At 43.0% G+C, this 27,143-nt stretch overlaps 4 protein-coding genes and 1 long non-coding RNA gene across 7 annotated transcripts in view; 2 read left to right on the forward strand and 3 right to left on the reverse strand.

Moving 5' to 3' along the window:
* LRRC34 (leucine rich repeat containing 34) overlaps positions 1–1,570 on the reverse strand; it is a 23,968-nt gene extending 22,398 nt beyond the window's left edge. The window contains exon 1 of the mRNA XM_079978131.1: positions 1,549–1,570. The gene's annotated coding sequence lies outside the window, so the exon portion shown is untranslated. The remainder of the gene's footprint in view (positions 1–1,548) is intronic.
* Positions 1–6,175, forward strand: part of LRRIQ4 (leucine rich repeats and IQ motif containing 4) — an 11,389-nt gene extending 5,214 nt beyond the window's left edge. The window contains exons 4-6 of the mRNA XM_079977946.1: positions 1,790–1,928; positions 4,127–4,323; positions 5,971–6,175. Coding sequence (XP_079834072.1) covers positions 1,790–1,928; positions 4,127–4,323; positions 5,971–6,168 — 534 coding nt within the window. The 3' untranslated portion in view covers positions 6,169–6,175. The remainder of the gene's footprint in view (positions 1–1,789; positions 1,929–4,126; positions 4,324–5,970) is intronic.
* The window catches only part of MYNN (myoneurin), a 107,117-nt gene that overhangs the window by 40,395 nt on the left and 39,579 nt on the right, over positions 1–27,143 (forward strand). The window lies entirely within an intron of this gene.
* LRRC31 (leucine rich repeat containing 31) lies at positions 6,518–19,998 on the reverse strand (the record flags this gene model as incomplete). The annotated part of the gene is made up of 10 exons (XM_079977978.1): positions 19,491–19,998; positions 18,371–18,610; positions 17,751–17,870; positions 16,788–16,955; positions 15,963–16,130; positions 13,814–13,981; positions 12,876–13,043; positions 11,018–11,185; positions 8,629–8,796; positions 6,518–6,849 (listed from the first exon to the last, which is right to left on the reverse strand). The coding sequence occupies exons 1-10, from the start codon at positions 19,501–19,503 to the stop codon at positions 6,518–6,520; spliced, it is 1,713 nt and encodes a 570-aa protein (XP_079834104.1). The 5' UTR covers positions 19,504–19,998.
* LOC307217195 overlaps positions 21,468–27,143 on the reverse strand; it is a 114,446-nt gene continuing 108,770 nt past the window's right edge. For 2 of the 3 annotated variants that reach the window (XR_013839406.1, XR_013839407.1), the window contains 2 exons: positions 23,380–23,474; positions 21,468–21,527 (listed from right to left, as the gene is read on the reverse strand). This is a non-coding gene — a long non-coding RNA (uncharacterized lncRNA). Of the gene's footprint in view, positions 21,528–23,379; positions 23,475–24,868; positions 25,561–27,143 lie in introns of those variants that run through there. The other variant, XR_013839408.1, reaches the window with a different exon arrangement.

Below are 27,143 nucleotides of genomic sequence, written 5' to 3' on the forward strand. Positions count from 1 at the left end.
TCAATACATGATATCCAATCACAGAACATTTCAGGATTTGGGCCTCTGCCATTGGCCCTTAAACTCTGAGTTATGATTTGCAGCTTGGAAGTTTAGACAGCAAATCATGTTGGAAGTAGGAGTTCCACCTACCCCACGTCAGGTTTCTGATCCAGATCAGCACCCAGTCCTACTGTATCTGCAATTTACTTTTTAAAAAGCAATTTGTGCAATTGTTATTGGTGGTATTATGTCTAGATTGGCCCAGAGATGTTAGAAATGGGATATAAAGCTTTCCTCCAGGACAGGAGCAGCCAAAGCCTATTTGCTGCCCGAGGCGAAGAACAAAGTGGCACATTCCCCACAAAAACTGACTAGACTGGTAGTTGAGTCTTACTTCAGCACTGATGATGGAGCAGAGTCCCCCACTTCACCCCAGGGCAGCATGTTAGCTTAGGAGCTGCAGGGTAGACCACATGACATACCTTTGCAACCACTTTCTGCCCCTCAGAATTTGTTGCCTGAGGCAGCCGCCTCACTTTGTCTCGCTGAAGCCAGAAAGATTAGAATGACTTCTATGCCATACAGAAACCTGCAATCTGGTACACACATATCTCACAAATAGGGCCAGCCTGGGACGCTTCGCCATTTGATGCAGCTCACCACTGCCACACCCTGCTGCCTCCTCCATAGCAGAGGAGCTGAAGGTGGGGCAAACCTGAGGCAGAGGCACCAGAGGAGCCCTTGAGTTGGCAGGGGCACCCATGGTAGCAGAAGAGGTAGGGTGTGCCCATGGCGGAGGCATGGCAGCAGCGAGCCAGGCACTCCTCACACTGGGCCTGCCCACAACACTGTCTGTTTGCAAGGTCTTTAAAAATTGGGGCATTGGTACAGCTAGCTGTCAAAATATGGGAGGCAAATTTTTGCCACTTAATAGAGGCCAGCACTGCAGAACTTACCAAGTCAAGCCAAAAGCATATTCCTAATTTGCAGGTGGTTGGCCTAGATGATTCTCAGGGTCCCTTCTAACTCTATGATTCTCTGAAAACATAAGTAGGGGGCTGTGCTGTTGGATTTGAGAGGATTTGTCCAATAGCCGATTTGGATCTATTCTTGAAGAACACAAACTGCATTTTCTAGTAGAGATGCTCAGAATGTATATTTGAAATTCACAGTGATGCTTTAACTACAGTGCCCAGAATTCTTTGAGGGAAAGAAAGTGCTTTGAATGTTCTTTAAAGGTATAGTGTATGCACTGTTCATGGCTGCAAGTTTAAATTGTTAGAACAATGGTAAACTGATGTTTATTATGGTAAATAGCATTTAAAATCATCACAATAAGTAATAAACCGGTGAGGACCAAAAATTTTAAGCAGTGGGGCCAGCACCTTAAAAGGAACATTTGCTTATTTTTTTGATACTGTTGTGCTTTCGGTGAGACTCTTCAGGAATATCAGAATTTGCTTTATACTGAATCAGTCCCATTGGCCCATCTACTAGTTCAGTATTGTCTACAGTGACCACCAGAGGCTTTCCAGGGTTTCAGGCAGGGGAAATAGTTAACCATACTTGGAGTTGCTGGCAATGGATTCTGGAGCCTTTGCATGCAAAGCAGATTCTCTACCACTGAGCTACAGCCCCTTCCCCTGCAAAAATAATGGAGAAGAAAAAAAGATTGGAGATGCCTTCTCCGTCTAACAGAGTGGTAGGTTATATTCCATAAATTGTAAGTTACCTTACAGAGAACACAGGTGAGTCTCTACACAAATATATATTCAAAACGCAAATTACGTGTATTTTCCTCCGCCAGAACCTGAAAGAATTGTACCTTGAGAACAACGATTTGGAGTATCTTCCTTCAAGCATAGGCTCGCTGCATAAGTTGGAAGTACTGGACCTTCACAACAACTATCTCATAGAGCTACCTGATCACATATGCGAACTACAAGGTAAAAGGATAGATAAAAGCAGGCTCTGCACGAAGGCAGAATTCACAGCCATAGCTTCCTGTGCCAAGGGTGCCTCTTGCCAACCCCTTATAATGTTTTTCAAGTCCCAATTTCCTCCAAAGCTAAATTTAAAATACATTCTTGCTTTGCATAATTTAGGCTGCAATTCATACTCCTGATTTGCCTTGCTGCGGGTGGAGGGTGAGGTTTCAGTGGGGCAGAGATCTCCCTCCGCCAGCCCAAAACAGCTCAGTTGGGGTCACCCCTCCAGGGCACAACTCCCTGTTCCACCTGCTAAAAGTGTGGGCAAGAAGAAGTAACCTTCATGGGATTCCCACTGGTGGTAGGCCTACAGAAAGCCTCAAAAAGGGGTGTTCCAGGGGAGAAATACACAGCTGTCACTTGACGTCAAACCCAATCTGATTCTGATAGCTCCATCAGCTCCAGGCTGAAATAAAACAACAAGGTTTTCCTCCCATCAGACACCTTCTCTCCTAGCTGGCATGTGTCTGGGTGGTGAATAAGTTGCCCTGTCACACCCCACTCTTTGCCTGGGGCTAGGGTTCCTCTGCCAGACTACTTGTGTAGGACTTATACAGACCACTGAAGCTCCTTGACCTCTGGGGGTTTTGTTCCCCCCTTGCTCCCCTCACCTCTGCATCCTGAAATCCCTCCAGGCATTGCACACACACTTGGTAGCCAGTCTTCTGTACCGTAAGGAGAAAGGTCCATTCCCATGTGGATGGAACACAACCCGTCCCAATGTTGTGTACTTGCAGGAAGGGATCTCTGTAGGTCTTTATTGAGCAATTGCTTCTGATTTGCTTGGACTGTTTTTATACGTCTTTCAGTTAATCATACATTCATCTCAGTGCATTTCCCTGTCACTAGAGTAATTGTAAAAAAGTGGATTTGTTGTGCTAGGATTACGTAACACTTTTAAATGGGTTTGTTGTGCTAGGATGGCACTGGACTTTGTAAAAAGTGGGTTTGTTGTGCCAGGATGACTGAGCACTTTAATCACCTTTAACTGTGCAAACCTCGATTTCCTGGGATGCACCTGAATCCCTCCCACAAAATACTGACAGTTTGGAGGTGCCCAGAGGGAACACAGACCAGAGTGCTTTCCCCCAAGGCAGGATGCAGTCTATATGAAGGACAAACTCAGTGACTCCCAGCATCTTTTTCTTTTACAAAAAAGCAGGTTCAGTCCAGACTACGATCACAGCACAAGTGAGTTAACCATTTATTGTTGACTTTTTCTGCTGGAAATCAGTGCCCCCACCCCCCCCAAAAAACCTACTATTTGCCACAACTGGGAATAGGGTGGTGGGCCTTACAGACACACAATTGTGTTTGCATTTTTCCAATCAGGGCAAATGACAGCTTTAGGTCAGGAGTTGATTATTAACAAGGAAATTGTTTGGGGGAAAGGATTAACCCCTCCCCCCCACGTTAACTCTCCCAAACTTGGTTGGCGGTTCCTGAACCTGCTTTTTGTAAAATCAAAAGTAATTGGGAGATACAAGCCATAGGAAGCACAGGTCACCATCTTATACCATCAGGCCACTGATCCATCTAGCTCAGTATTGTCTGCACTGACTGGCAGTGGTTCTCCTGGATTTTCAGACAAGGGTTTTTTCCCATCCCATCTGGAGATGCAGAGGATTGAACCTGGGACCTTCTGCGTTCAAAGCAGATGCTCTACCACTTAGCTTTGGCCCGTTTGTAGTTTGATCCTGAGCCAACTGTTTCTCTCAGCCCTGCTGACTGTGTCTCATTTAATGCATGGTGTTCATGGGCTACCATGCTCCTCTCTTTCTGCCCCTCTGCACAGCAGGGATTACCCTCCTATGCAATCTTGGGCACTCCAGATGTTGCTGTAGAACCACCATCATCCCCAAGCATTGGCTTTGTTGGTTAGAGTTGATGGGAGTTGAAGTCCAGCAACACCTGGAGGGAACACAGCTTCCCTAGCTGTCCTCTAAGCTACTTGGTACATAAGTAATCTAGAGTCCTTATTCAATTGAGCCTATTTTTATTGTCAACCAAAGGAAAAAAGAAAAACCTTGGTAGGTTGGCACTTGTAATATTAATATTAATAACAATAATAATACTCAAACATTTAGTTTGCAAATAAACATGAAATGGATGTTGCTTATGCATCATATTCACCTTTATCATTCTCTTGTTTTTAGAGTTGCAAAAGCTATTTCTTCATTCCAATCAGTTATTTCAAGTCCCGGAGAATCTGGATAAGCTAGAGAAACTGCAGGTTCTGACGCTTGAAGGAAACCCTCTGATGTTCCCAGCGGTGGAAATCTTTAGCCAAGGGTTGCAAGTCACCATGCAGTACTTGCGAGATGAAAGATACGAAAAGGCCTTGACCATAACGGTACAGAGAACACACAGAAAAAGCCATATGGGTTTGCAGCATGTTGTAGTGACAATTCAGTGGAACTGTGGGTGGGCCACAGGATTTTAAATAGTGGAAGCAAAGTAGCAGATACCACCACCAGAAAATATTCTGATTAGGGTGCATTATCCCCCGGTACATTGGTATGACTTGGTATTAGAGAACAGAGAAAAGAACAAGGGGAAAAGGAGCAGGTCTGGTCAGGTAGGAGAGTATTTTCCTCCTGACTTTGAGAAGAAGCTGGTGAGACAAGGCAGGCAGACATTAGCAGAACCTTTGAGAGCTCCATGTGAACATGGCAGCTTTTGCTAATCTGGTGTTTTGGACAACCTGATGGGAGTTCTAGCCCAAAGCATGGAGGGCACGAGGCTGGCAAACACTGCCTACTGGCTCCTACAAACTCTAAGACCACTTTTAAAGCGGCAGCCCCCTGGCATATAAGACAGCATACCTCCTCCTCTTGGTTAATTCCCTCAGGGTTCTGCTGATGGCCTAACATAGTGATGTATAGAGTCCATGATGTTGAGGAGGACAAGCACAGAGGTTACTGACTCTGGAGAGCTCCTAATTCAGGAGTCCTAATGGGGTACTGGGACGCGGGTGACACTGTGGGTTAAACCACAAAGCCTAGGGCTTGCCGATCAGAAGGTCGGCGGTTCGAATCCCCGTGATGGGGTGAGCTCCCGTTGCTCGGTCCCTGCTCCTGCCAACCTAGCAGTTCGAAAGCATGTCAAAGTGCAAGTAGATAAATAGGTACCGCTCTGGCGGGAAGGTAAACGGCGTTTCCATGCGCTGCTCTGGTTTGCCAGAAGCGGCTTAGTCATGCTGGCCACATGACCCGGAAGCTGTCTGCGGACAAATGCCAGCTCCCTTGGCCAATAAAGCGAGATGAGCGCCGCAACCCCAGAGTCAGCCACAACTGGACCTAATGGTCAGGGGTCCCTTTACTTTGATGGGGTAGTGTATGAAGGATTAGCAAAAGGGGGAGTGGTGCCAGAATTCCTGCAAGATTTTTTGTCCACATGACTGAGCCTTGGGAGGAAAGCGGGAACACAGCATCCATTTTAAGTGCCAACATTTGATATCTGAAAAACAAACAGCTAGGAATGGACAGCGCAGCCTAGGTCTGTCCCATTTCAGATTCATTATTTAATTGTAGGTTTGTTCACCATGAACTTCTCTCTTGTTCTCTTAGAGCGGCCATGGTGCCCACCTGACAGGTGCCTGAGCTGAGCTCCAGTGAGCTCCAGCTGAAAAAAAGCCCTGGGTCTCTTCCATCCCATATTGTGCATTTTTTAAAAGAATGTATGAAAAGTTTAGTTTAAATTGTATGCCTTATTGTATGTCTTTCCGCTAATATATATATTATTTCAATGCATGTCTCTATAACATGCATTTTGGCAGTAAAATACTTACTTCTGTGTGCACTTTTTTGCACACCAAAACTGCATTGTAAAATCCAGAGAAGCAGAGATGTGCTCCAATCTGGTAGCAAGTTTGCAGCCATCAAATTGGTTGGTCTGCAGTAAGAACAAAATGAACTAATTCTTCTCCCATCCCTACGAACAGCTGCTCCCCCCCCCCCCATTTTAATGCTTATGTGGTTGTTTCTCCCTCCCCTCAAAGGTCCAGGCTTGGTGGCGTGGCTTGATGGTGCGCAGAGGGATTGGAGCCTTTGGCGAGATCCTGAAAATGATCAGGAGAGGCAAGAAAGAGAAGAAAGAGAAGAAGAAGGAGAAAGACAAAAAGGGAAAAGACAAAGGAAAAGGAAAAGACAAGGGCAAGGGCAAGGAAAAGGACAAAGGCAAGGGCAAGAAGAAATAACTGCATTCTGTGATACCTTAAAGGGCCAGGGGAATAAATACAAGCCAGAAAAGAAAAGGACTCATAGAAAGTCATTTTCTCAGATCAAGATAGTATTGTCTTTTGCTCAAGCCACAAACTCCTCTTGGTGGGGAGAAATGGTCCAGCAAGGCAAGTCTTGCATCCTGTGTGGCGGAAAATTACTCACAAGGCGGGGCTGAGTAGGATTTTCACTGAGATCAGGGCTTCAGTTTCTCAATTCTGGTGCTTGTCTCTCTCTACCCCACTGCATTCTGTCAGGTAAGGCTATAGGAACTGCGTGCTGAGCCTCTGGGCCACCAGCTATAGATTGTTACACTGGCGCAAGACATCATGCTCCATACCAAACATCAAAGCGAACATTTCGTTCATTGTCCCGATTAAAATGTTCCAGTTGCTTTTGCTGAACTTCAGAAAGAACCCAGCCTTGCAGCCCTAGCTCCGTGAACTGGGGCAGCTTCAGCAGTGCTGCCAAAAGTTTGCCCAACCATTCGCCACAGTTGCCACGTGACGACGGACGACGGCTGACATCCAGTTCAGAAAGCTGCTCGAGGCCAACTATGTCTTGATAGAACATTGCCCATCCTTGGTCAGAGATCTGGTTGTTATAACTCAGGTCCAGTTCTTGTAGTTGAGCCAGATATCCAGCTTGGATGACCAGGCCTGAAAGAAGCAACCAGTTCATCAGTAGGTAACATTGGTTTTCAAAATATACTGTACATGCTTTCAAGTGGTGAAGGGACTTCTGTATCAGAAAGAAAGGGAGTGATACCTTGGAAGGAGAAAAATCATAGAGAAAAATGAAAAAATTCCTTCCAGTAGCACCTTAAAGACCAACTAAGTCAGTTCTTGGTATGAGCTTTCGTGTGCATGCACACTTCTTCAGACCCTTCTGTTTCAGTGTATCTGAAGAAGTGTGCATGCACACGAAAGCTCATACCAAGAACTGACTTAGTTGGTCTTTAAGGTGCTACTGGAAGGAATTTTTTTGTTTTGACTATGGCAGACCAACACGGCTACCTATCTGTAAGAGAAAAATGAGATTGGGGTGCATTATTTGGATGAGCGTAAAGCCTGTGTAAGGGACGCGGGTGGCGCTGTGGGTTAAGCCTAGGACTTGCCGATCAGAAGGTTGGGTGTTCGAATTTCCGCAACGGGGTGAGCTCCCGTTGCTCGGTCCCTGCTCCTGCCAACCTAGCAGTTCGAAAGCACATCAAAGTGCAAGTAGATAAATAGGTACCGCTCCGGCAGGAAGGTAAACGGCGTTTCCGTGCGCTGCTCTGGTTCGCCAGAAGTGGCTTAGTCATGCTGGCCACATGACCCGGAAGCTGTACGCCGGCTCCCTCGGCCAATAAAGCGAGATGAGCACCGCAACCCCAGAGTCGGCCATGACTGGACCTAATGGTCAGGGGTCCCTTTACCTTTAAAGCCTGTGTACCTGTGTTCACCAAAGGTAAGTTGTACGCTCATACTTATTTACATGAAATGTTCAACAGGTGTAGAGTCTGTGTACGTATGTACACAGTAACAGCAGTACAAATTAACAAGTGTACACATTATCACATAAACATTTGTACATGCATAGACAGCTTGTATATATGTTCAGTGCATTGTGTGGAGAAGCCAGAGGGTCCTGAGGGTGACAGCACGAGAACTGGCTTTTCTGCAGTGGCTCCCAGCTTGTGAAATGCTCTCCCCAGGGATGCTTGCCCAGCCTGGCGCCATTGTTATACAGTGGTACCTTGGTTCTCGAACTTCATCAGTTTTGGGAGTCCGTTCGACTCCTGAAACCGTTCGAAAACCAAGGTGCGGCTTCCGATTGGCTGCAGGAGCTTCCTGCACTCAAGCTGAAGCCGCGTCGGAAGTTCGGCTTCTGAAAAACGTTTGCAAACTGGAACACTTACTTTGCGGCATTTGGGAGCTGATTTGTTCGCGAGCCAAGCTGTTCGAGTGCCAAGTTATGACTGTATATCTTTAGGTGCCAGGCAAAAACTTGCCTCTGTAACTATCTCTGGCCTTTTAGAAGTAGGTGGGATGTTTTTAATGTATTTCTTCCACCACTTGGTTTTAATGTATGTACCTATGTGGGGTTGTTTGGTTGTAAGTTGCTTTGGGTTGCCTTGGGCAAGATAGACTTAAAAAATTAATAAATAATAAATAATCCTATAGTGAGCATCACCTGGCATTATTTGCTCTGCATAAACATTGGTAAAATACATTTATTTCATATCTCCCACCTTGGTCCATGAGCAATAGTCCACTGAGTTGAATCCACTATAAAGCAAATAGGCATGGTGAAATATCCCATTTGAAAATAAACTACTGGCCAGATTTCCTTCCATTTGTGGAAAAGTCTCTCATGTCCAATGAACAAATCAGCTCTGACGTGTGGTCTGAAAACAAGGAGTACTAAGGAGAAGGGAAATACAATTTTATACCAACCAAGGCCACCCAGGTCCTCATCCACCAAGCTGCAGCTGCTTAGTCTTAACACTTTGATCTCAGCTCCAAGGTTTAGCGCTTTCAAAATCAGCTTTAGGTTCCCGCCAACGCATTTATTCCAAGAAAGGTCTAATATCTCCAGTTCAGGAAGGTGAAGGGCAGCATCAGCTGAAAAGATTAGCAACAACATCTTGTGCTTACTGAAATAAATAGGCCTGGTCCAGTGCCATTCAACCCTCTGCACCCAGCTGCGTATCTTCGAAATAGATTAGACCGTATACAACATTCTCTCCCCCCTTCTCCCAACATTCTATCACACTTCAGTGCTACCAAGAAACAAAACCTAGAATGGGTCTGTGAAGTTCAAGTGACTTGAGTCTCAGCAGCTAGGAGTCACCCTAAAGGGCAGGTTTGACTCCTCCCCCCCTGGAATCGTTGAATGCAATTCTCCCATGCATATAAATGGTTGTCATTTATTCCAGTGGAAAAGTAGAGTGCTGCACTGGGCCACATGGTTGTGGTTAAAGCAAATATATGTGACTGAGCTTTTCCTGAAAGAAATCGTGCAGGAAGGGTGCCAAGAGGAGCTGCACAATGTACCTCCAAGCATTCTCTGTTCACAACCAGGAGGCCTACCTTCAAAAGTTCATCTGAAATTAATGGGAGCTGAGCAGAAAGACAACTGCTTATGTACAGCTGCTTATGCAGCAAACCTCCCTGGCGATTTGGGCTGTATATTGGCAATCAGAAATATGCTTTTCCTATACTTTTCTAAGAGGGACCTCCCCTAAACCATGTTCAAACATCGAGAAAAAACACATGGGATACAATCCATCCAATGTTGAGTACATTCAACCTCCAATTACTTTCAGTGAGGGATGTGCAACCTAACCATATATGTGTGCGCATGGAACTGTCCCACTGTGCCCTCAATGAGAGTTATCCTCAAGGAAGAGTACACAGGGCTTTGGCCACAAGTGTGCTAAAATCTCTCTGACAGAAACAACTGCATATTTTTTTCCCCTTGAAATTAAGATTTCTACAAACATATGGATGCGTCTACAATGCGGAGGTCCCAGCAGGGGTTACAAAAATTTAAAATTCAGAATTCAGAACAGTTAAATCAGATTACAGGCAAAAGAATAGGGAGGGTCTTGAAAACACACATCTCAGGTGTCAAAGGCCAGTGTAAAGACTGCATCTGTATTAGCAGTCTCCATCCAGCTGCAGGTTGTCACACAGACCAAGGGATTTTCTCTTTGTTGCATCAAACGTAAAAGGGTGCAGAGAAAATATCCCAGTTTGCATGACAAGCTTCTCTGCAGATAGCTGCCAAGGGTGCAGTTTCAAGTGACCACCATATGAAATGCACATCGTGGACATAATCCACAGGAAATTACGTGTGCATGTGTTAACTGCATCACAGATAAGCATTACCTATGTGCATAATATTCCACTGATGATAATGGGACTTGGATGTGCCTAATTTTCACTCTGTGTTGCTCCTTTTCCACAGTACAGATATTTGGATAAGAGAACAACTTTATTATAGCTTTGTTACAGGATGATCAAACAGAACCAGCCTTGTAGGCAAAACAAAGATAGGAACAAGCCTACAGTGTTTCTGACAATGGAGCAATGTTTTTGTTAATTTAGGAATCAATAAATGATGCAATTATGTCTTAAGAAAGAGCTCATATTGCTTTACAGGACACAGTTAAATGAAGAAAAAGAAAAGAAGTTGCCAACTTCTATAATTGACTGTCAGCAGGACTTGAGATCACAAAAAATATAGCTCTTGATGTCTGGATACTAGAAGAAAGGGGTTGAATGAGATTCTTTGGACAGTGGCAAAGCATGATGCTGCTCTTGGTTTTTAGTGTTTTACGTGTTTCAAAGCTTTCGTTGTACTTTTGATTTAGTACTCTGAGCTGCCACTAAAAACCTATATGAAGAGTTGGATATTATTTCTTGAGTGAATGTATGAATAATGAATAAACAAAAAAATAGCAAAGCCATCTGGGAATTGAGAATGAGAATGAGGGAATGAGAATACTACAATTAAGTATTATCTTATACTGCTCTATGTCTAGCAAAAGATCTTTAATGGAAGGTGGTTATTTCAGTACTGAGAAGCCCTTCAATGAAATGTATTCTCTGCATAGAAATTGAACTTCTGTTCCCCTTTCCATACATTTGATTATATCAGACCTAATGAAAGTAGATGGCTCTGTAATGCACCTCCTGATAAATATTCCCAGGAATGTTTATTCAAATTACTGTCTCTTTCCATTTGACATTCATGCCCAATTGATATACTAGCCCTGTGGATTGGTAAGATGGAGACATAGATAAGGAAAGCTAGAAACATTTTAAGGCATATTCTTACCTAAAGATGCAAATGAATCATGCTTTAAAGAACAGTTGCTGAGAAGCACAGATTTCAGTTTTGGTAAAAAACGGAGTCTGCTAAGAAGGTGGTCGGAAGACTTCCCAATGCTTTTATTTAATGATAAATCCAGGTCCTGAAGACTCGACAAAAGGGGAATTACATGGGCTGCAAAAAGATCAAAGCTGCAACATAGTAAACATCAACTCCACAATCAACCTAAAGGAGCTGAAAATATTCAAATATGTCCTGCTCATCATTATCACTCCCTTTTCTTGGGTATTAATATACTATGTTATTTGAAAACTGAAGAATGGAAGAATGATCAAATTTCATCAAATCCAGTGATGCCACTAAATTAAATAAACCTTAGCCAATAAACTGTCAGTTTTAGTATATTAACCAATTGATTGATTAAATCTGCATAAATTTGAATATGAATAAATATACCTTTGAAGCAAAAAGAATTTTGCTGCTGTTGTTTTCAGATCATGCACCCACATGTAGCAGTAGCCACAAGCTTAGAACAGGCACTACTTCTTCACAGATGCCACCTGCTGCCTCCGTATTTTAGAAGTACTATTTACATTCCATTGGATGATGAACTTCATCAGACTGTGCCAACAGCTTTGTAGCAAAACAGTCCCACCAAGAAGCAAGAAGTGGATATCGTAATGTTTGGGTGAACTCTGAAGTTTGCAGAAGTGTTTGTGTGTATATCTATACACACACACACACACGAGTGGCCAACCCTGCTCCCACCACCAAACATACACTTAGGCCCCATCGGCATTATACATTTAAGGCAGCATCATACCACTTTAAACAGTCACAGCTTCCCCCAAACTCTCCTCAGGGAACTTAGAGAATTACAAAACAGAAATCCTGATACTAATTAAGCCATGTTGATGGAAACAGCTGCGGTGGAGGGGAAGCACTGTGGAACGCACCCAAAAAGCCAATGCCAGTGTGATCCAAGGTGGCAATGTGAACACACCCAAGTGCAAATGTGATTTGAAATGCAGTGGGGAAGGGGAAGACTAAAGTGTACCTAGGCATAGCAGCAAGTTAGAAAATATGTTGGAGAACCCGGGGAGCAGGTGTCAGACAATACTGGGCTGGGCTGTTTCTGTTGCTTATTATAATACCTATTATTTTGCCAAGTAGTAATCGGTCCCAGCGCCTGCCAACCTAGCAGTTCGAAAGCACCTCCGGGTGCAAGTAGATAAATAGGGACCGCTTACCAGCGGGAAGGTAAACGGCGTTTCCGTGTGCGGCTCTGGCTCTGGCCAGAGCAGCGATGTCACGCTGGCCACGTGACCCGGAAGTGTCTCCGGACAACGCTGGCCCCCGGCCTCTTAAGTGAGATGGGCGCACAACCCCAGAGTCTGTCAAGACTGGCCCGTACGGGCAGGGGTACCTTTACCTTTTTAACCTTCCAGATATTGTGGGACTTCAGCTGCCATCACTCCCATGTAGCATTGCCAACAGTCGGGGACAATGGGAGTTGTTAACCAACATCAGCTGGAGGGTACCATGTTGGCTAAACTTGCTGTAACTTTAATCAAAGACATTGCTGGTTTGGTCATGTCCACAGAATGGATCCCCAAGGATGTGCTCCTTTATGTGGTCCTCTAGATATTGTTGGACTCCAGCTCACATCAGTGCATTCAAACATAGCTAATGAACATTCTGATATTATGGGATTTGTAGTCCAGCAACATCTGGAGGGCCAGAGGTATTTCTGAGCTAGTGGGAGAGATGATTGATTGATGATAAGATAATCTTTCAATTAAATATTCCACATAATGATTTTGCAAAAACGATTCTACGATTAAATGATTTTGCAATATCTTACTTAAAACAGTCATGTCCTCTTCTGTAATACAACACTGATGAAGATTCAGGACTTCTAGGTTCCTTAGCTCGGCCAAATGAGCTGCTAAGTACTTGAAACCTCCTCCAATCTCTTTATTACATGACAGATCTAATTCTCTTAGTTCCAGCAGGTGCTGCAAGGCACTAGCTGAAATAAAATAGGCACAGGAAGACAACTTGTCAATAATCAATTTGCCATCAAGGAAATCTGTTGTTAGCCTCCTTTAGTCCTTTTGCACATTCCATCTCTTCATTGGTAGAGGCTGGCAAAAAAAAAATCAAATCAAATGATGTTGAAATTTGGCAATTTGAAAATTCAAATTTGATATTTTTAATTTCAAATGTTTTCAAATTAGATAATACTGCCCAAAATCTGATTGATAAGTAGACCTGAAGCACATTTGGGAAAATATTTTCTAGCATTTTTGCCCTAATTTGGATTTGTGAATGTATTTCTAATTCACATTTATTTCAAAATTTCCAGTTACAGATGTTGAAAATGCATACGCAGAATATATTTAAAGCACTTTCAAAGAATTCTGAGTACTGTAGTTTGTTAAGCATTGCAGGGAATTGTAGCTCTGTGAGGGGCAAACTCTTTGAGGGCGGAAATGTTCTTCAAGTACTTTAAAGGTCTACTGTGAACACAGCTTCAGTTTCCCATCTGCAATAGAGGTATAATCATAGAACCTCAGAGTTGGAAGGGACTCAAGGGTCATCTAGTCTAACCCGCTGCAATGCAGAATAATATTCATGTACCTTACAGGGTTGCTGTAAGGATTGCAAGAAGATAATGCATCTGAACAGTCAGAAATTCTGTGCACATGCTAAGTATCATTATTAAAAGTCCCAGCTACCAAATCATCACCTGCACTTCACCCCCGAAGACACACTCTTGACAGATGCCAACCAACTTACCTAAACACTTGAATCCATCTAGTTTTAACCCACACCTGTTCAGATTAAGTACTTTCAGTCCTGAGACATGCTTTAATTCCTGGGCAATACTCTCCAGGCTATATCCTATCTTTTTGTTAATTGACAGATCCAGTACTTCAAGGCTGTGGATTTTGTAGAGCTGCCGAGCTGAAAAGAAGCCAAGGGATGAACTGGTCACAACATATTCAGAGCAGATAATGGAAGAGAAATGTAATAAATTTAAAATAGGTTTATTATTAGGAAATCAGGGCACTTGCAATTTAAAACAAAACAAGAAGGTAGTTCTAAATCCAATCGAAAAAGGAAATATTATTTGCCTCATGATAAATAAATGGGCAATAATTTCATTTATTCAGTTTCTAAATATTCTTTTTAAGGTCATGTCCAAGATGTAGTTATCTGGATGTTGTCTGGACTCCCCAGAATAACCACATAACCTTTATGTATGCATCTGTCTTAATGGGAAGTGGGTGGAGGGAGGGAGGGAGGGAGGGAGGAAGAGATATTACACATATCTCATTTTAAAATTTAACCCCTTTAGGATTTGAAAAAGGTTATCCCGCACCTTTTGTGACAAACATGAACCAGTCAATACCTCACACATCTTGAGAGACTGCCCATGCTTCTGAAAAGCCAATCAGACAACATATGCCAATATGAAGTTTCCTTCCCCATGCTAATGAATGTTAATTTGCCTTAAAGGACCCCTGACAGTCAAGTGCAGTCGTGAACGACTCTGGGGTTGTGGTGCTCATCTCGCTTTACTGGCCAAGGGAGCTGGCGTTTGTCCACAGACAGTTTTTCCGGGTCATGTGGCCAGCATGACTAAGCCGCTTCTATCGAAACCAGAGCAGCGCACAGAAACGCCATTTACCTTCCCGCCGGAGTGGTACGTATTTATCTACTTGCACTTTGACATGCTTTCGAACTGCTAGGTTGGCAGGAGCTGGGACCAAACAACAGGAGCTTAAACTCATTTAAATGTTGAACCAGTAAGGGGAATATTTTCAAATGTTGATTTGATCAGACTAACCATATATTTTGATACACCTCCCTAGCAATTTGTCATTTATATCGTGCTATTCATTTTCATGACATTAAAATGTTTTAAATTGTTTTTAACAGGTTCTTATTTAAAATATTAATATTTCTTGCAAAGTGCTTTGAGGTTTTACACCATATTACAATCAAGCAGTTTGTAGTTTTTATCAAATAAATAAACAATGCTTTTGTCTTAATCACTAGTGCAAGAAACCAATGAAATAAGGTGTTGCCAGTTCCCATGTTATGCATGACTATACTATAGTCAGTGCTCTTTTTTTCCCTGGGAAAATTGGGGCCGATACCCACCATTAAGTTGTTATAGTAAGAACCACCCTTTTTAACAACAACGAAAAGAGGTGCCAGTACTGCATATCCTTGAGTATCCCCTGAAAAAAAAGCACTGACTATAGTTACTTGCTGAAAGCCACAGTAAGTTAAAGGGCTGAGCTGAAATGTGAATCTGTACCTCCACTATTTGAAAACCATGATCATATGGGAAAATATGGGCAGGCACAATACAAACCATATTTGAAGCCTCCTAACTCATAAATCAGGGATGCTGGTGGCGCTGTGGGTTAAACCACAGAGCCTAGGACTTGCCGATTAGAAGGTTGGCAGTTCGAATCCCTGTGACGGGGTGAGCTCCCGTTGCTCGGTCCCTGCTCCTGACAACCTAGCAGTTCAAAAGCAGTTCAAAAGTGCAAGTAGATAAATAGGTACCGCTCTGGTGGGAAGGTAAACGGCGTTTCCATGTGCTGCTCTGGTTCGCCAGAAGCGGCTTAGTCATGCTGGCCACATGACCCGGGAGCTGTACGCTGGCTCCCTCGGCCAATAAAGCGAGATGAGTGCCGCAACCCCAGAGTCGGCCACGACTGGACCTAATGGTTAGGGGTCCCTTTACCTTTACCTTTAACTCATAAATCACAGGGCGCAACCTGCCAGTTTTCACACAAATTCTTTAACACATTCAAGTGCGGCAGGTTTAAAATCTTGATTCCATACAAAGTGGTATTTGGTTTGATATCTAAATAAAATGCTAAAACAGTAGTCAAAGCTGCTACATCACTATGCCATGGGCTCTTACCTAGTGATTCACCATCTTCAGAAGTTAGACTGCAATCCATCACTTTTAGTGTTTTGAGTTTATGGTCTTTGGGGATTTTTTGGATTAGAAGAAAAAGCTTCCCACCAATGTTGGTATTCCATGATAAATCTAGTGTTTCAAGGTGAGGAATTACTTCAAGCACTTCCCCTGTAAATAAGCATTTGATACTATTTTATACATTGATCTGAAGAAGCAGAAGACAATAATGATCGCATCATACTTTTTCACTATTTAAACTTTGGTTTAAGAACATGCAAGAAGGTAATAATTTCAGGTACATACACAGGTTTGTGTCTCCAATTACAGCCCTACTTCAACAAGTTCATATTTGCATAGTCTGGGTGCAGCCTTAGGGCTAATCCACATTTACCTTTCCTCTGCTCTTTCCAGGCACAGTCTGCACGTTAAAGCTCTTTAAAGCTCTGCACTTTAAAGTGTTTGAGTGCCCCCCCCTTTTTGCTCCAGAGCTTTCCCCACAAAAACCTGCTCTTTTAACACTCAGTAGGAACAAGCGTCAATCCACAATTAACCAGAACTGACACTTACTCCAACTGAGGGCTGAAGAGGGGTTTTGCTGGGAAAACTCTAGGGCAAAAAAAATCAACACACCTGGGCACGGTGCTTTAAGTGTGGACCTGTGCCTGGAAAGAGCGGGGCAAAAGGTAAGTGTGGACAAGGCATGTGTCTGAAATGGAATTGCAGGACTAGGTCCCCGCAATCCAGATTAGAATTTACCTAGATCTCTAATGAAATAACTCACTGTAATAACCTCTCGGAGTAAGTTATGCAATTACTGGATGATACCTAAAAACGAAAGATCCATGGCTGTGAGCCTGCAGTTGTTCAGTCGGAGGACTTTCAGCTCTTGCAGACATTTGAACGGAAGGGTAAGAGACTTTAATGTCCCTCCTATTAAATCATTCCAGGAAAGATCAATCTCTTCCAGGCCTGGCAGCAAATGTATTATGGCAACTAAGGGAGAAAGCAGAGTGAGAGATAAGCCACTGCTGATATAAGTGAAGGCGGCATGACTGAACCGTGTGTGCACATTAATGTTTATTGAGGCAGATACAAAAAGCTGCAAGATACTATTGGTACTACAAGTAACTCTGTGTAGCTCTGGTCCTACATCTGCTGAGAAGGGGGTGGGGGTTGATATTTTAAGACTAAGATGGCTCCAATCCATTCATCTCTTCCATGCGCCTGGGAAGTCAGGTGGCAGCAGAGAGGTGCCCAAAGAAGAGAACCTCCGGCCTGCAGACCAAACTTCACCCACCAGCCCTCCTCGTTTGGTCCATGAGGTCAACTGAGGCAAGTTGCACCCATCCAGCGTAACTCTTATATAATGCCATGTGTGTTGTGGGGGGCAGGTATGGCCAGGACTTGGCTGAAAGAGGCTTTGCAGGGGCTACCAACTTTTGCAATTGTTTAGATATTTTGATTATATTAAGGGGCTATATTTTTAAATAAATAAATAAACACCCATAGCTGTTGCCAACAGATTGTGATTAGGGCAGAGGGCCGTCTCCATACACTGTACATTGAGCTCACAAAATGCTTTTGACACACCACAGCTCAGAGTAAATCCCTGACTGCCGAAGCTTGCTTTCCCTTTTGCAAGGGAGCCTAAATTTTCATCTATGCATACAAATGATCACATGTAGATTTTATGTAAATTTATGCCATAGGCCTGTGCGCTCAAGTATTTAACAACGCCTCTGAAGCCATTACCAGGGTGAAAAAATACGTATCAAAATGTATACTCACCCAGCTCCATTATATCTGTTGTACTTAATGCACAATTATTTAAGTCCAAAACCTTGCTAGAGGGCTGTTTGCCCAATTTCCCCAGGAAATTCTGGACTCTTTGCGGACACAGCATTGAGTCTGTGGAACCAAGACAATGGAAATGCAGTGAGCTGAATGGTTTTCAACAATCCCAACATTTGCTGAAAACCAACCAAACCATGCTTCTGATTGTGCAGGAGACTCTCTCCTGGTAGATCATGAACATATTTTTCATAATCATTGTTAACATGGAAAATGCTTTCACAGCTGCTGCACAGCAGTTCTACATCTTCACATGATGACTCCAAAATCTTGTTCTGGTCAGTTACTGCCAGTTCACATTCTATTAGTATATATGTGACATGACTTTTTGCCCCAGTGTGCACCACTGTACACTTGCTTACACGGAATTGCATTTGCCAATTGACTGCCCATTCACCCAGTTTGGAGTTCCTCACAATCCCGTTTGTGAAACATTGGGACAACATGGTGGGTGAAAATGTTACATCTGTCTTCACTCACAGAGAGCTACTCTTGGAGCACAGGCCCCCTGGGCAGACAGTCCCTGTTCTTCAAGTGCACTTTGTTATCACTATTACCTGGTGCAGGGAAAATCTGCTCCACCATTTGAGTTTCTAAACAGGAATCGTTCATTTTGTGTCCTCTGCTTCCTTTTCCACTTTCCTCTTTGGATTCCTCGTGGTCTGAGCCCTGGTACTGTTCACATCCCCCTTTCTCAGCAGAGGGTTTCTTCTTCTGGATCTGACTTCTAAAGAAGTTGAATGGGGATCTCTGAAAAAAGCCATCTGCAGCCTTTTCTGTGCTTGTCCACTTTGCGCCTTTCCGAGGAGAGAGAGAAAGAGAGGCAGAAATTGTGTTTCGGATAGCACTTGCTCTTGAGCCTGCCTTAAAAACAAGGTAGAGAAGGCCATGCATTGTGTACTATGTATGCCCAGACAATTTCATTGTAAGAGAAAGTTCAGAATGTATTGAAACTCCTGCCATGATATGTACATAGTTATTACTTCCTAGCCATCTCTTCTTATTTTTCTGTATTTCTACACTGTCCAATCATCAAGGTCCTCTGGGCCGTTCACAAACAAAAATACATTTAATCACAACGAAACATTTATGGAAACCGTATCAATATAACCAAAATAAAAGCACGGGGACCAAGGACAGGGAGAAATCCAGTTTGTATTTAAAGGCAAACTTACCTTTAAGTTTGGAAATTTTTTACTTTGTGGGGTGTGTGATACTGTGCTTTGAAGCCTGGGTTGTTGGGACTTCAAATTGCAATGCAGGGTTGATTGAAAGCCCTGTTGCAAACAGCCCCACACTGCTCTTTACAAGGCTCTAAAAACCAGCTGAAGGGTGGTGGGAGCACACCTTTTCTGGCAAAAGAACAATCAAGAGCTCACTTTAAGCTCCTGATTCTTCCTTTGCAATACCCACAGCAAATCTGAAATCACATATGGTGTCAGGTGTGAGGGAGGTGGGCATGGTTTGGAGACCAAATCTGGCATAAAAGCCAGAGGTTCCCCACCCCATCATACAATATTTATGCTTGCTAACTACTGAGCATTTTGATTTGTTGGTTGCACCTGTTTTTAAGCATTGTTCCCTGAGTTATTGGGACAGAGCATGCTAAAGCTTAAAATACCTAAAACAGAATAAGCATTGCCAGAGGTTTTTAAGAGATACAGTAAAACAACCTACCTTCAGCTTCCATTTTTTTTGATCAAAAGGTTGTTTTACCTTTCCAAGTATTTTCATGGTTTATGAAACAAATCAGCGTTGATGCTGATCATCCTTTGAGTTTGCTCTTGATTCAGTTCCAATTGCTTTATTGCTTGTCCTCAGACACTTTCTGTTCTTATATTAGCTTTCTCATGCAAAATTCTTACTTTGGTGCGATGGTGAAGCAGGGACATATGCTCTTCAGAAGAACTGTGCAGAGTTCAAAAGTATTTTCAAGGGAGATGATGGTCCGGTGGAAAGCATTACCGTAACTTTTTCTTTGATGCGTCTTTTCAGTGGTTTTGCCCAACTACCTCCTCGAACATTTCATTTGAACAATCTGGTCAGCATTTTTTTGTGTAGTGGAGTAGGATCATTCGAAGAGAAAAGAGGAAGTAGTTGTGTAGACTTTGATACCGGAGCCTCTTACATGTGACGGATTGCTGGCAGCTGGGAAGGCTGAGTCACTTTATAGCTCAAGTTACATGACTACCTGAAGGAAAAAAGGATCGTTGTGTTCCCTTTAAAAAGTAACACGGATGGAGTCTGGGAAAAGCTGAGAGATCAAATAGCTAGCATACTTCTGTGGAGATAAAGCTATGAAGCAATATTATTACAGTGTGTTCATTTCCTAAAAATATCTTATACCTATTGTGATTTAGTCTTCACAGTTAGTCCTCATAGTTAGGGTAGGATTCATAATGAAATCTGCCAAAATCTTTTGAAGAGAGTGATCTGCCAGAAAAATGCTGTTTCTTCTGGCCACAATACTTCTGCCATTAATGTAGCACATTATTTATTTTAAAATTTACAATGGTCTTCGTCATTTCTACTATGTTTGCATGGACAAAATTCTTTTTTAAAAAAATATATTTTTCATTAGGTTTTCACATAATACATCTTAAGAACATCATACGTTACCATTCCTTCCAGTAGCACCTTAAAGACCAACTAAGTTAGTTCTTGGTATGAGCTTTCGTGTGCATGCACACTTCTTCAGATGCACACGAAAGCTCATACCAAGAACTAACTTAGTTGGTCTTTAAGGTGCTACTGGAAGGAATTTTTTTATTTTGTTTTGACTATGGCAGACCAACACGGCTACCTATCTGTAACTATACGTTACCATTCTTATTCTTCTGTGACTTCCCATATCACTGCAGTGACAAAATTCCTATTAAGCAGATCACTATCATTCCATTTTACAGATTCAGAATTGAGGCTGAGAAATTAGTGACTTGTCCAAGGGCCAAGACCCATGGTATCTAAACTCAGTGCTTTTTCAAAGACAAAGGCACAATTCTTGCCCAACTGGTACTTTAGAAGGCAAAATCTGTTGGAGCATCTGTCCTGTTATGTACCTTCCCAGACCCTTAGATGTTAATCTGTGGCCCTTCTCTAGGCATCCTCTCTGAGGAAGGTTTGGAGGGTGGTGACAAGGGCCTTTTCAGTTGTAGCTCTCTGCTTGTGGAATGCTTTCCTCAGTGAGATCTGCCTGGTGCCAGGATAAACATCCTTTTGGTGCCAGGTATTTACTTATCTCTTCTCCCATGCATTTGAGAGATGATTTGTTGGATGACATTTTTTGTTGCCAAAGCTTTTTCTGCAGTTTTAACAGGTTTGTTCTAGGGATTTTTGTATAGTTTTATTGTAATATATTGGGTACCCCCTTCATTTCTTTTTGATTTCGTGTTATGCTTTATGTTTTTAAATCTTTGTAAGCTGCTTAGAAACTTTTTACACAGCAAATGCCTAATAAATTGAATTGCAAAAATGTATCTGTCTTTGAATCTAAGAATAAAAAGTAAGAATTACTAGTTGAAGATTCAGGAAAAAATGGGAGTAGCACATCAGATGCACTGCACACCCATGAGATGAAGTGCCAGAAAGTCAAGGAACACGCCAAAGTATTGTAGAGATTTCAATGCAGAGTAACCAAGAAGTGATGGATTGATGAAGGAGTGTGTACATAGCACACTGGTTGAAAGACGGGTAATGTTGGGTAAATACACCATTCTGCAAATACACAAAGGGTGTGAACACACAGGACAATAAAAAGTTAACTCTGGTGATGTACAGAGTCATGGAATAGCAAAATACTGAACGCAGTGGATAGCTGTATTTGGTCTTCAGAACCTCAAGCTTGGCTTAGTCTCTTGCAAGAATCTCCAAGATACCTCCATTCCTTCCAAACAGGACTGGTTAACAGATGATGTACTTATTTTCTTTATTTTCTGATGCCTCCAGTTTTGTGGCGGATACTGTATTCATTCAGCTGGTATCATCTTCTGCATTTCACATAGAAATGGTGATCACACAACTTTGCTAGTGTGTACCAGACGTTAAAATCCCCAGAACTTTACCATTTGAAAGATGAGATGTACAGCAATACTAAAATGTGCAGCCTTATATGATATCACAGTAATCCAGAAACACAGAGCACTGCCTTATACTGGTCTATTGGACCATTGGTCCAGTCAGCACCATATTGTCTGCACTGACCAGCAGTGTCTCCCCAGAGTTTGAGACCAGGAATTTCATTTCTAGTCCTATCTGGAGATGCCAGGGATCAACCTTTTGCCTGCACCTGTTCTGAGCTATGGCTCTTCCTTTTTCGCATGTGAAAATTGGTACCTAATCACTGGAAGTGAGCTACCTGGCCACCAGGTTCATGCAGCCCCAGACCTTTTCATCTCTGGTTGAGGAGGCACTGCCTGGTTACCATGTCGCTCCAGCAGTGGTGCGGTGGGAAGGCAATGAAGTTAACTGCCCCTTCCCATGGCTTCAGTTAGTATTGAGCTGTCCAAGAGGAGATGATCCAGCCCCAGAAATGAAACCATGGCAAGGGAGCTGTTTCCCCATATAATTGTGGAACCTTTTAAAAGCAGCAGTTGGAGTAGTTGTTGAGGAAGGGCTGTAGCTCACAGGTAGAGCTTCTGTTTACATGCAGAAGGTCCCGAGTTCAATCCTTGGCATCTCCATGTGGGGCTGGGGGAGACCCCATCTGAAAGGCTGCCAGGCATAAGAACAACCTGCTGGATCAGTCCAATGGCAACCGGTCCAGCATCCTGTTCTCACAGTGGCCACCCAGATGCCTATGGGAAGCCAGTGAGCAGAGCATGACACACACATTACTACTCTCCCCTCTTGTGGTTTCCAGCAGCTAGTATTCAGAAGCATTGATGCCTACCCACTTGGCCCATGACACTGTTTGGGCCAAGCACACCTGCCCTAAACCTAAAAATTGAGGCTAGTATTGTACTGTGTTTGGAAGCTCCAACCATCAGCTGTGGATGACACTGAGTTCAATAGAACAATGGTCTGACTCTATAAGGCGTGTTCTACAACTAGAGATAGCACAGTGGTCTAGGCATTGCAGCACTCACCTCTGCTTATACTTCAGAGGGACAGGACCGGGGGTATATCTGGGTTATCAGGCCATGCTTTTGTAGGAATAATATAGTCAGAAAGGGAATGCTAGTGACTATTTTCCTTTCTCAAAGACATGGAGGACATTGTTTTCCAAAAGCATGTTTTACTCAGGTGCTGAACTCTGCAACTATGATAAGGTCTTGTGCTTTCTTGTGTGATTTTCAGAAGAAAACCTAGCTTCTGAATGCACAAGGAAACAGGTTTCATAAGTTGTTTTGCATTCACATCGTACAAAGCACAGAAGCCTTTACAATGGAAGTTATCAAGTTACTAATGACTGATTTCAAGGAGGCCATATTCTGGCCATGGAACTGCTTGGGTGTTTCTTGTGTACACACCATCTGCAAATATATTCCTTCCACTTCGTCACCATGATATGCCAGAAGGGGAAGGGACTAGGTGGACAGAAGAAGGACCGACCCTTAATGGGGACAACCTCGTTAGCTGCATCCCACGCAGCATCCTCCTTTGAAAGATTAGCGTGGATTTTTGTACTTTGCCTCATCATGACTCCTTAATCCGGCATATAGTCTAAGGGAATAATGCCATTAGAGGATTAATGCCACAAGTTGATTTGAAAAAAAGGATTTGCAAACACCAAAATCCTATATTGCATGCACTTAATCATGAAGTATTATTTTGAGGATTTCCTTTTCAGTTTAGTAGTGAGTCTAGTCCAGCCTAGGTGGTACTTCCCAAGAAGACACTCAGTTCTGCCAACTCAACATAAAAGTTTACAGTTCAAAGGCAAAGAGCCCTCTATAGTATCAGACATACCCTCCAACATTTCTCTGAGGAAAATAGGGACGTCCTATTCTACTATTTGGTCCTATTTGACCAAACTGCGGGAGGCAGTGGAAGACAGGAGTGCCAGGCGTGCTCTGGTCCATGGGGTCACGAAGAGTCGGTCACGACTAAACGACTAAACAACAACAACATTCTACATTATTATTTTACTATTTATACCCTGCCCATTTGTCTGGGTTGCCCCAGCCACTCGGGTGGCTTCCAACATATTAAAAAAAATCATTAAACATTAATCATTAAAAGAAACCTTTCTTATATAGGGCTGCCTTCATATGGCTTGGGAGTCAAATAACTCCATACCCTCCAACATTTCTCTGATGAAAATAGGGACATCTTAAGGAAAAGCAGGACATTCTGGGATCATGTCAGAAACTGGGATGGCTTCTGTAAATCTGGGGCTATCCCTGGAAAATAGGGAAACTTGAAGGGTTTGATCTGATGCACATATATAGTTCCTGTTCAAAGGTGCCTCAGTGTGGAGACAGCAGCTCCAGTCATGTATTGTTTTGTGCCTATGGGTCTCGCCCCCCATGAAAAGAACAAGGAAGATTTTGTTGATGAGAGAGCTCTCTGTATACTCTACCTATGCATTGAAGTTCAGCCCCACCAAAGGAAACCAGATTGGGGCTCATGGATATGAGCATCAATATTCCCCATGGGAAGCGCTGTCGCTCAGTTGTAGAGCACATGTTTTGCACGTGAAAGGGCTCTAAGGTTTAGTCACTGGCATCTAGCAGGAGAGCTGGGAAAGGCCCCTGCTTGAGACCCTGGAACTGGGTGGTCCAACTTTTCATACCAAGTGGGCTGCAAGAGTACTTCAACATGGAACCCATGGGCCACACACTGCCTTGTCGCACTGGACAGAGGGTGCAAGGCCAACATTTGATGCCCCCCCCCCAATCTTTCCAAAGCTGGCTAAGCTAGGCACAGGGCTATGGGAAGGAGGTGCGAGGATTTGGCAGGGTCCCAGAGCTCTCCTACCTCCTTCACAAAGCTGGGCTTTGGGAAGGAGGCAGGAGGACTTTAGGACCCTATCAGAGCCCTCATGCCATCTTCCCAAAGCCAGCAGTACAAGGGCTGAAGGCCACAAAAAGAGGCTCTGAGGGCAGCTTGCAGCCCTTGGACCATGCATTGGACCACGCTGCCCTGAAGAGTCACTGCAGGTCAATATAGACCAGTTGGAGAGACTATTAATCTGACTTAATATGAGCAGTGTGTGTGTGTGTGGGCTTGAAATGTGAAAAAAGTGCTTAAACTTAAACTCTGTGATGTGTTCCTCTCTTTTCCTCTCTTACTTGGAAGTAAATCCCATTACATCTGCAAGATATACAGCTGCAACTACAGGAAGATGATCTCTAGGGAGCAGACTTGGAAGGATGAAAGCTTCACCAGCAGGGAATGGGGTAGAAAAATTGTGGACAGACAGCAGCCAGAATGGAAGCACATCAAACTGTGATGATGTTTACCAGGAATTGCAAAATCAAATTGAAAAAGAGCAAGAAAACATCCGCACTGCATTTTAAGCCTGTAATGTGTACTTAGCTTTAGTTTAGTCATGCTAAGGAACCTATATGTATCTCCTAGTGTTTCTTTACTGACACTAAAGTGCTGATAGGCACATGAAATCCCCATGCCCAAAAGTGCTCCTTCATTTGCCTTAAGGAATAAAAGGGTTGAGGAAATGAAGGCATTATGCACATGGTACTTTGTCTGAACTTGCATGCCATCAAATCTGTGCTGGAGAATGTGAGCATGGGGATGGTGTCCCACTGTACATACACTGTTTCCAAGCAATACATCTAAAACAGACCTGATAAATAAATAAATTGGTGGCTAGAAAATAGTTTCCACAGAATACATTACTCTCAATTTTACCCATGGACTGCCATCTGTCCAGATTTTAATTTGCTCTGAACTAATTTTAAGATGTATTTTAATTAATTGATTGTTTTTATGTTCTTTGTATACTGTGTTAGTTTTATGATGTTAGGGTTAGGGTTCTGGCCAGGGAGGGCGGGGTACAAATAAAAATAATTTATTATCATTATCATCATCATCATTATTAATATTAGTTGGCCAAAACCATGATTTCCACATGACTGCTTGGAATTACTATAGCATTTCCCAGAGTATTAATTTCCTGGTTTGCACATAACACTAAGCCAAGCTATGGCTCAGTGTGAGTGTGTGGGTTCTCAAAGAAGAAGAAGAAGAAGAGTTTGGATTTGATATCCCACCTTTCACTCCCCTTCAGGAGTCTCAAAGCAGCTAACAATCTCCTTTCCCTTCCTCCCCCACAACAAACACTCTGTGAGGTGAGTGGGGCTGAGAGACTTCAAAGAAGTGTGACTGGCCCAAGGTCACCCAGCAGCTGCATGTGGAGGAGCAGAGACTCGAACCCGGTTCCCCAGATTACAAGACTACCGCTCTTAACCACTACACCACACTGGCTCTCAAAGGGAAGCTCAAGGCCACTGTACTCTTCATCAGTCCTGTTTCTGCTCCATTAACTGGAGCTAAACTATGGTTTGGATTGATGTGCCATCTGAACCCAGGCTCATGGTTTGCCTCATGCCAAACAAACCACAAGCTGTAACCAAGGTTTCTTCTTGGTTTACAAGCTCATGATTTGTCTGGAGGGGACAAACTACGAGTTTGGATGATATACTAAGCCAAACTACAACATATTTTGTGAGGTAGCAGAAGAACCAGAGGAGGAACACAGTGCCCACAATCTCCTCTCCAGGAACCTGCGCTCTCATATGTGTTTGTGCTATGCCATGATTTGAACTGAGTCATTATTTCACTAATCCTTACGATGACCATGTAAAGTAGGTCAATATTATTACCTCCATTGGGGGTATTTTTGAGGCTCATATCCTGAGTTTACAGTCAAGGCAAGCTTTGAAAGAGCTTATTTCCAGCTTCATTGCTCAGCCTGTTAGTTCCTACACTACATTAGCCCTTAATATATCAAAAGTAATCCCCTTGCACTGAAGCATTTGCATGAATAAGTAATCTGATGAGTTCAATCAAGGCCTGCAAGCTACATTAATTGCAGAGGCTAATTAAAATCATCATGACTAAGGATCACTGATGCTTCCATCTGGAATACAGATGTTTGGCTTGATTAAGGAGAACTCCACTGCCATGGCTGTCTAATAGGTCAGATTTTAAATATTACTTATGATGAATATTAATGCCAGCATCACTTTATTTCCAGTTCATGAATCATTAACTAAATAGAGCAATATTAAATATAATTAATATATGGATTTACAGATCACAGTAAAAATACACAGAGATAATACAGTACTAGAGAATTACTAGAACTTTGTAGTGTTAACACTGAATTGTTTTAAAATATTGGATGCCCCTGATTTCAGCTCTTAA

Source organism: Podarcis cretensis (genome assembly GCF_951804945.1).
Source record: "Podarcis cretensis genome assembly, chromosome: 5".
Lineage (NCBI taxonomy): Eukaryota > Metazoa > Chordata > Lepidosauria > Squamata > Lacertidae > Podarcis > Podarcis cretensis.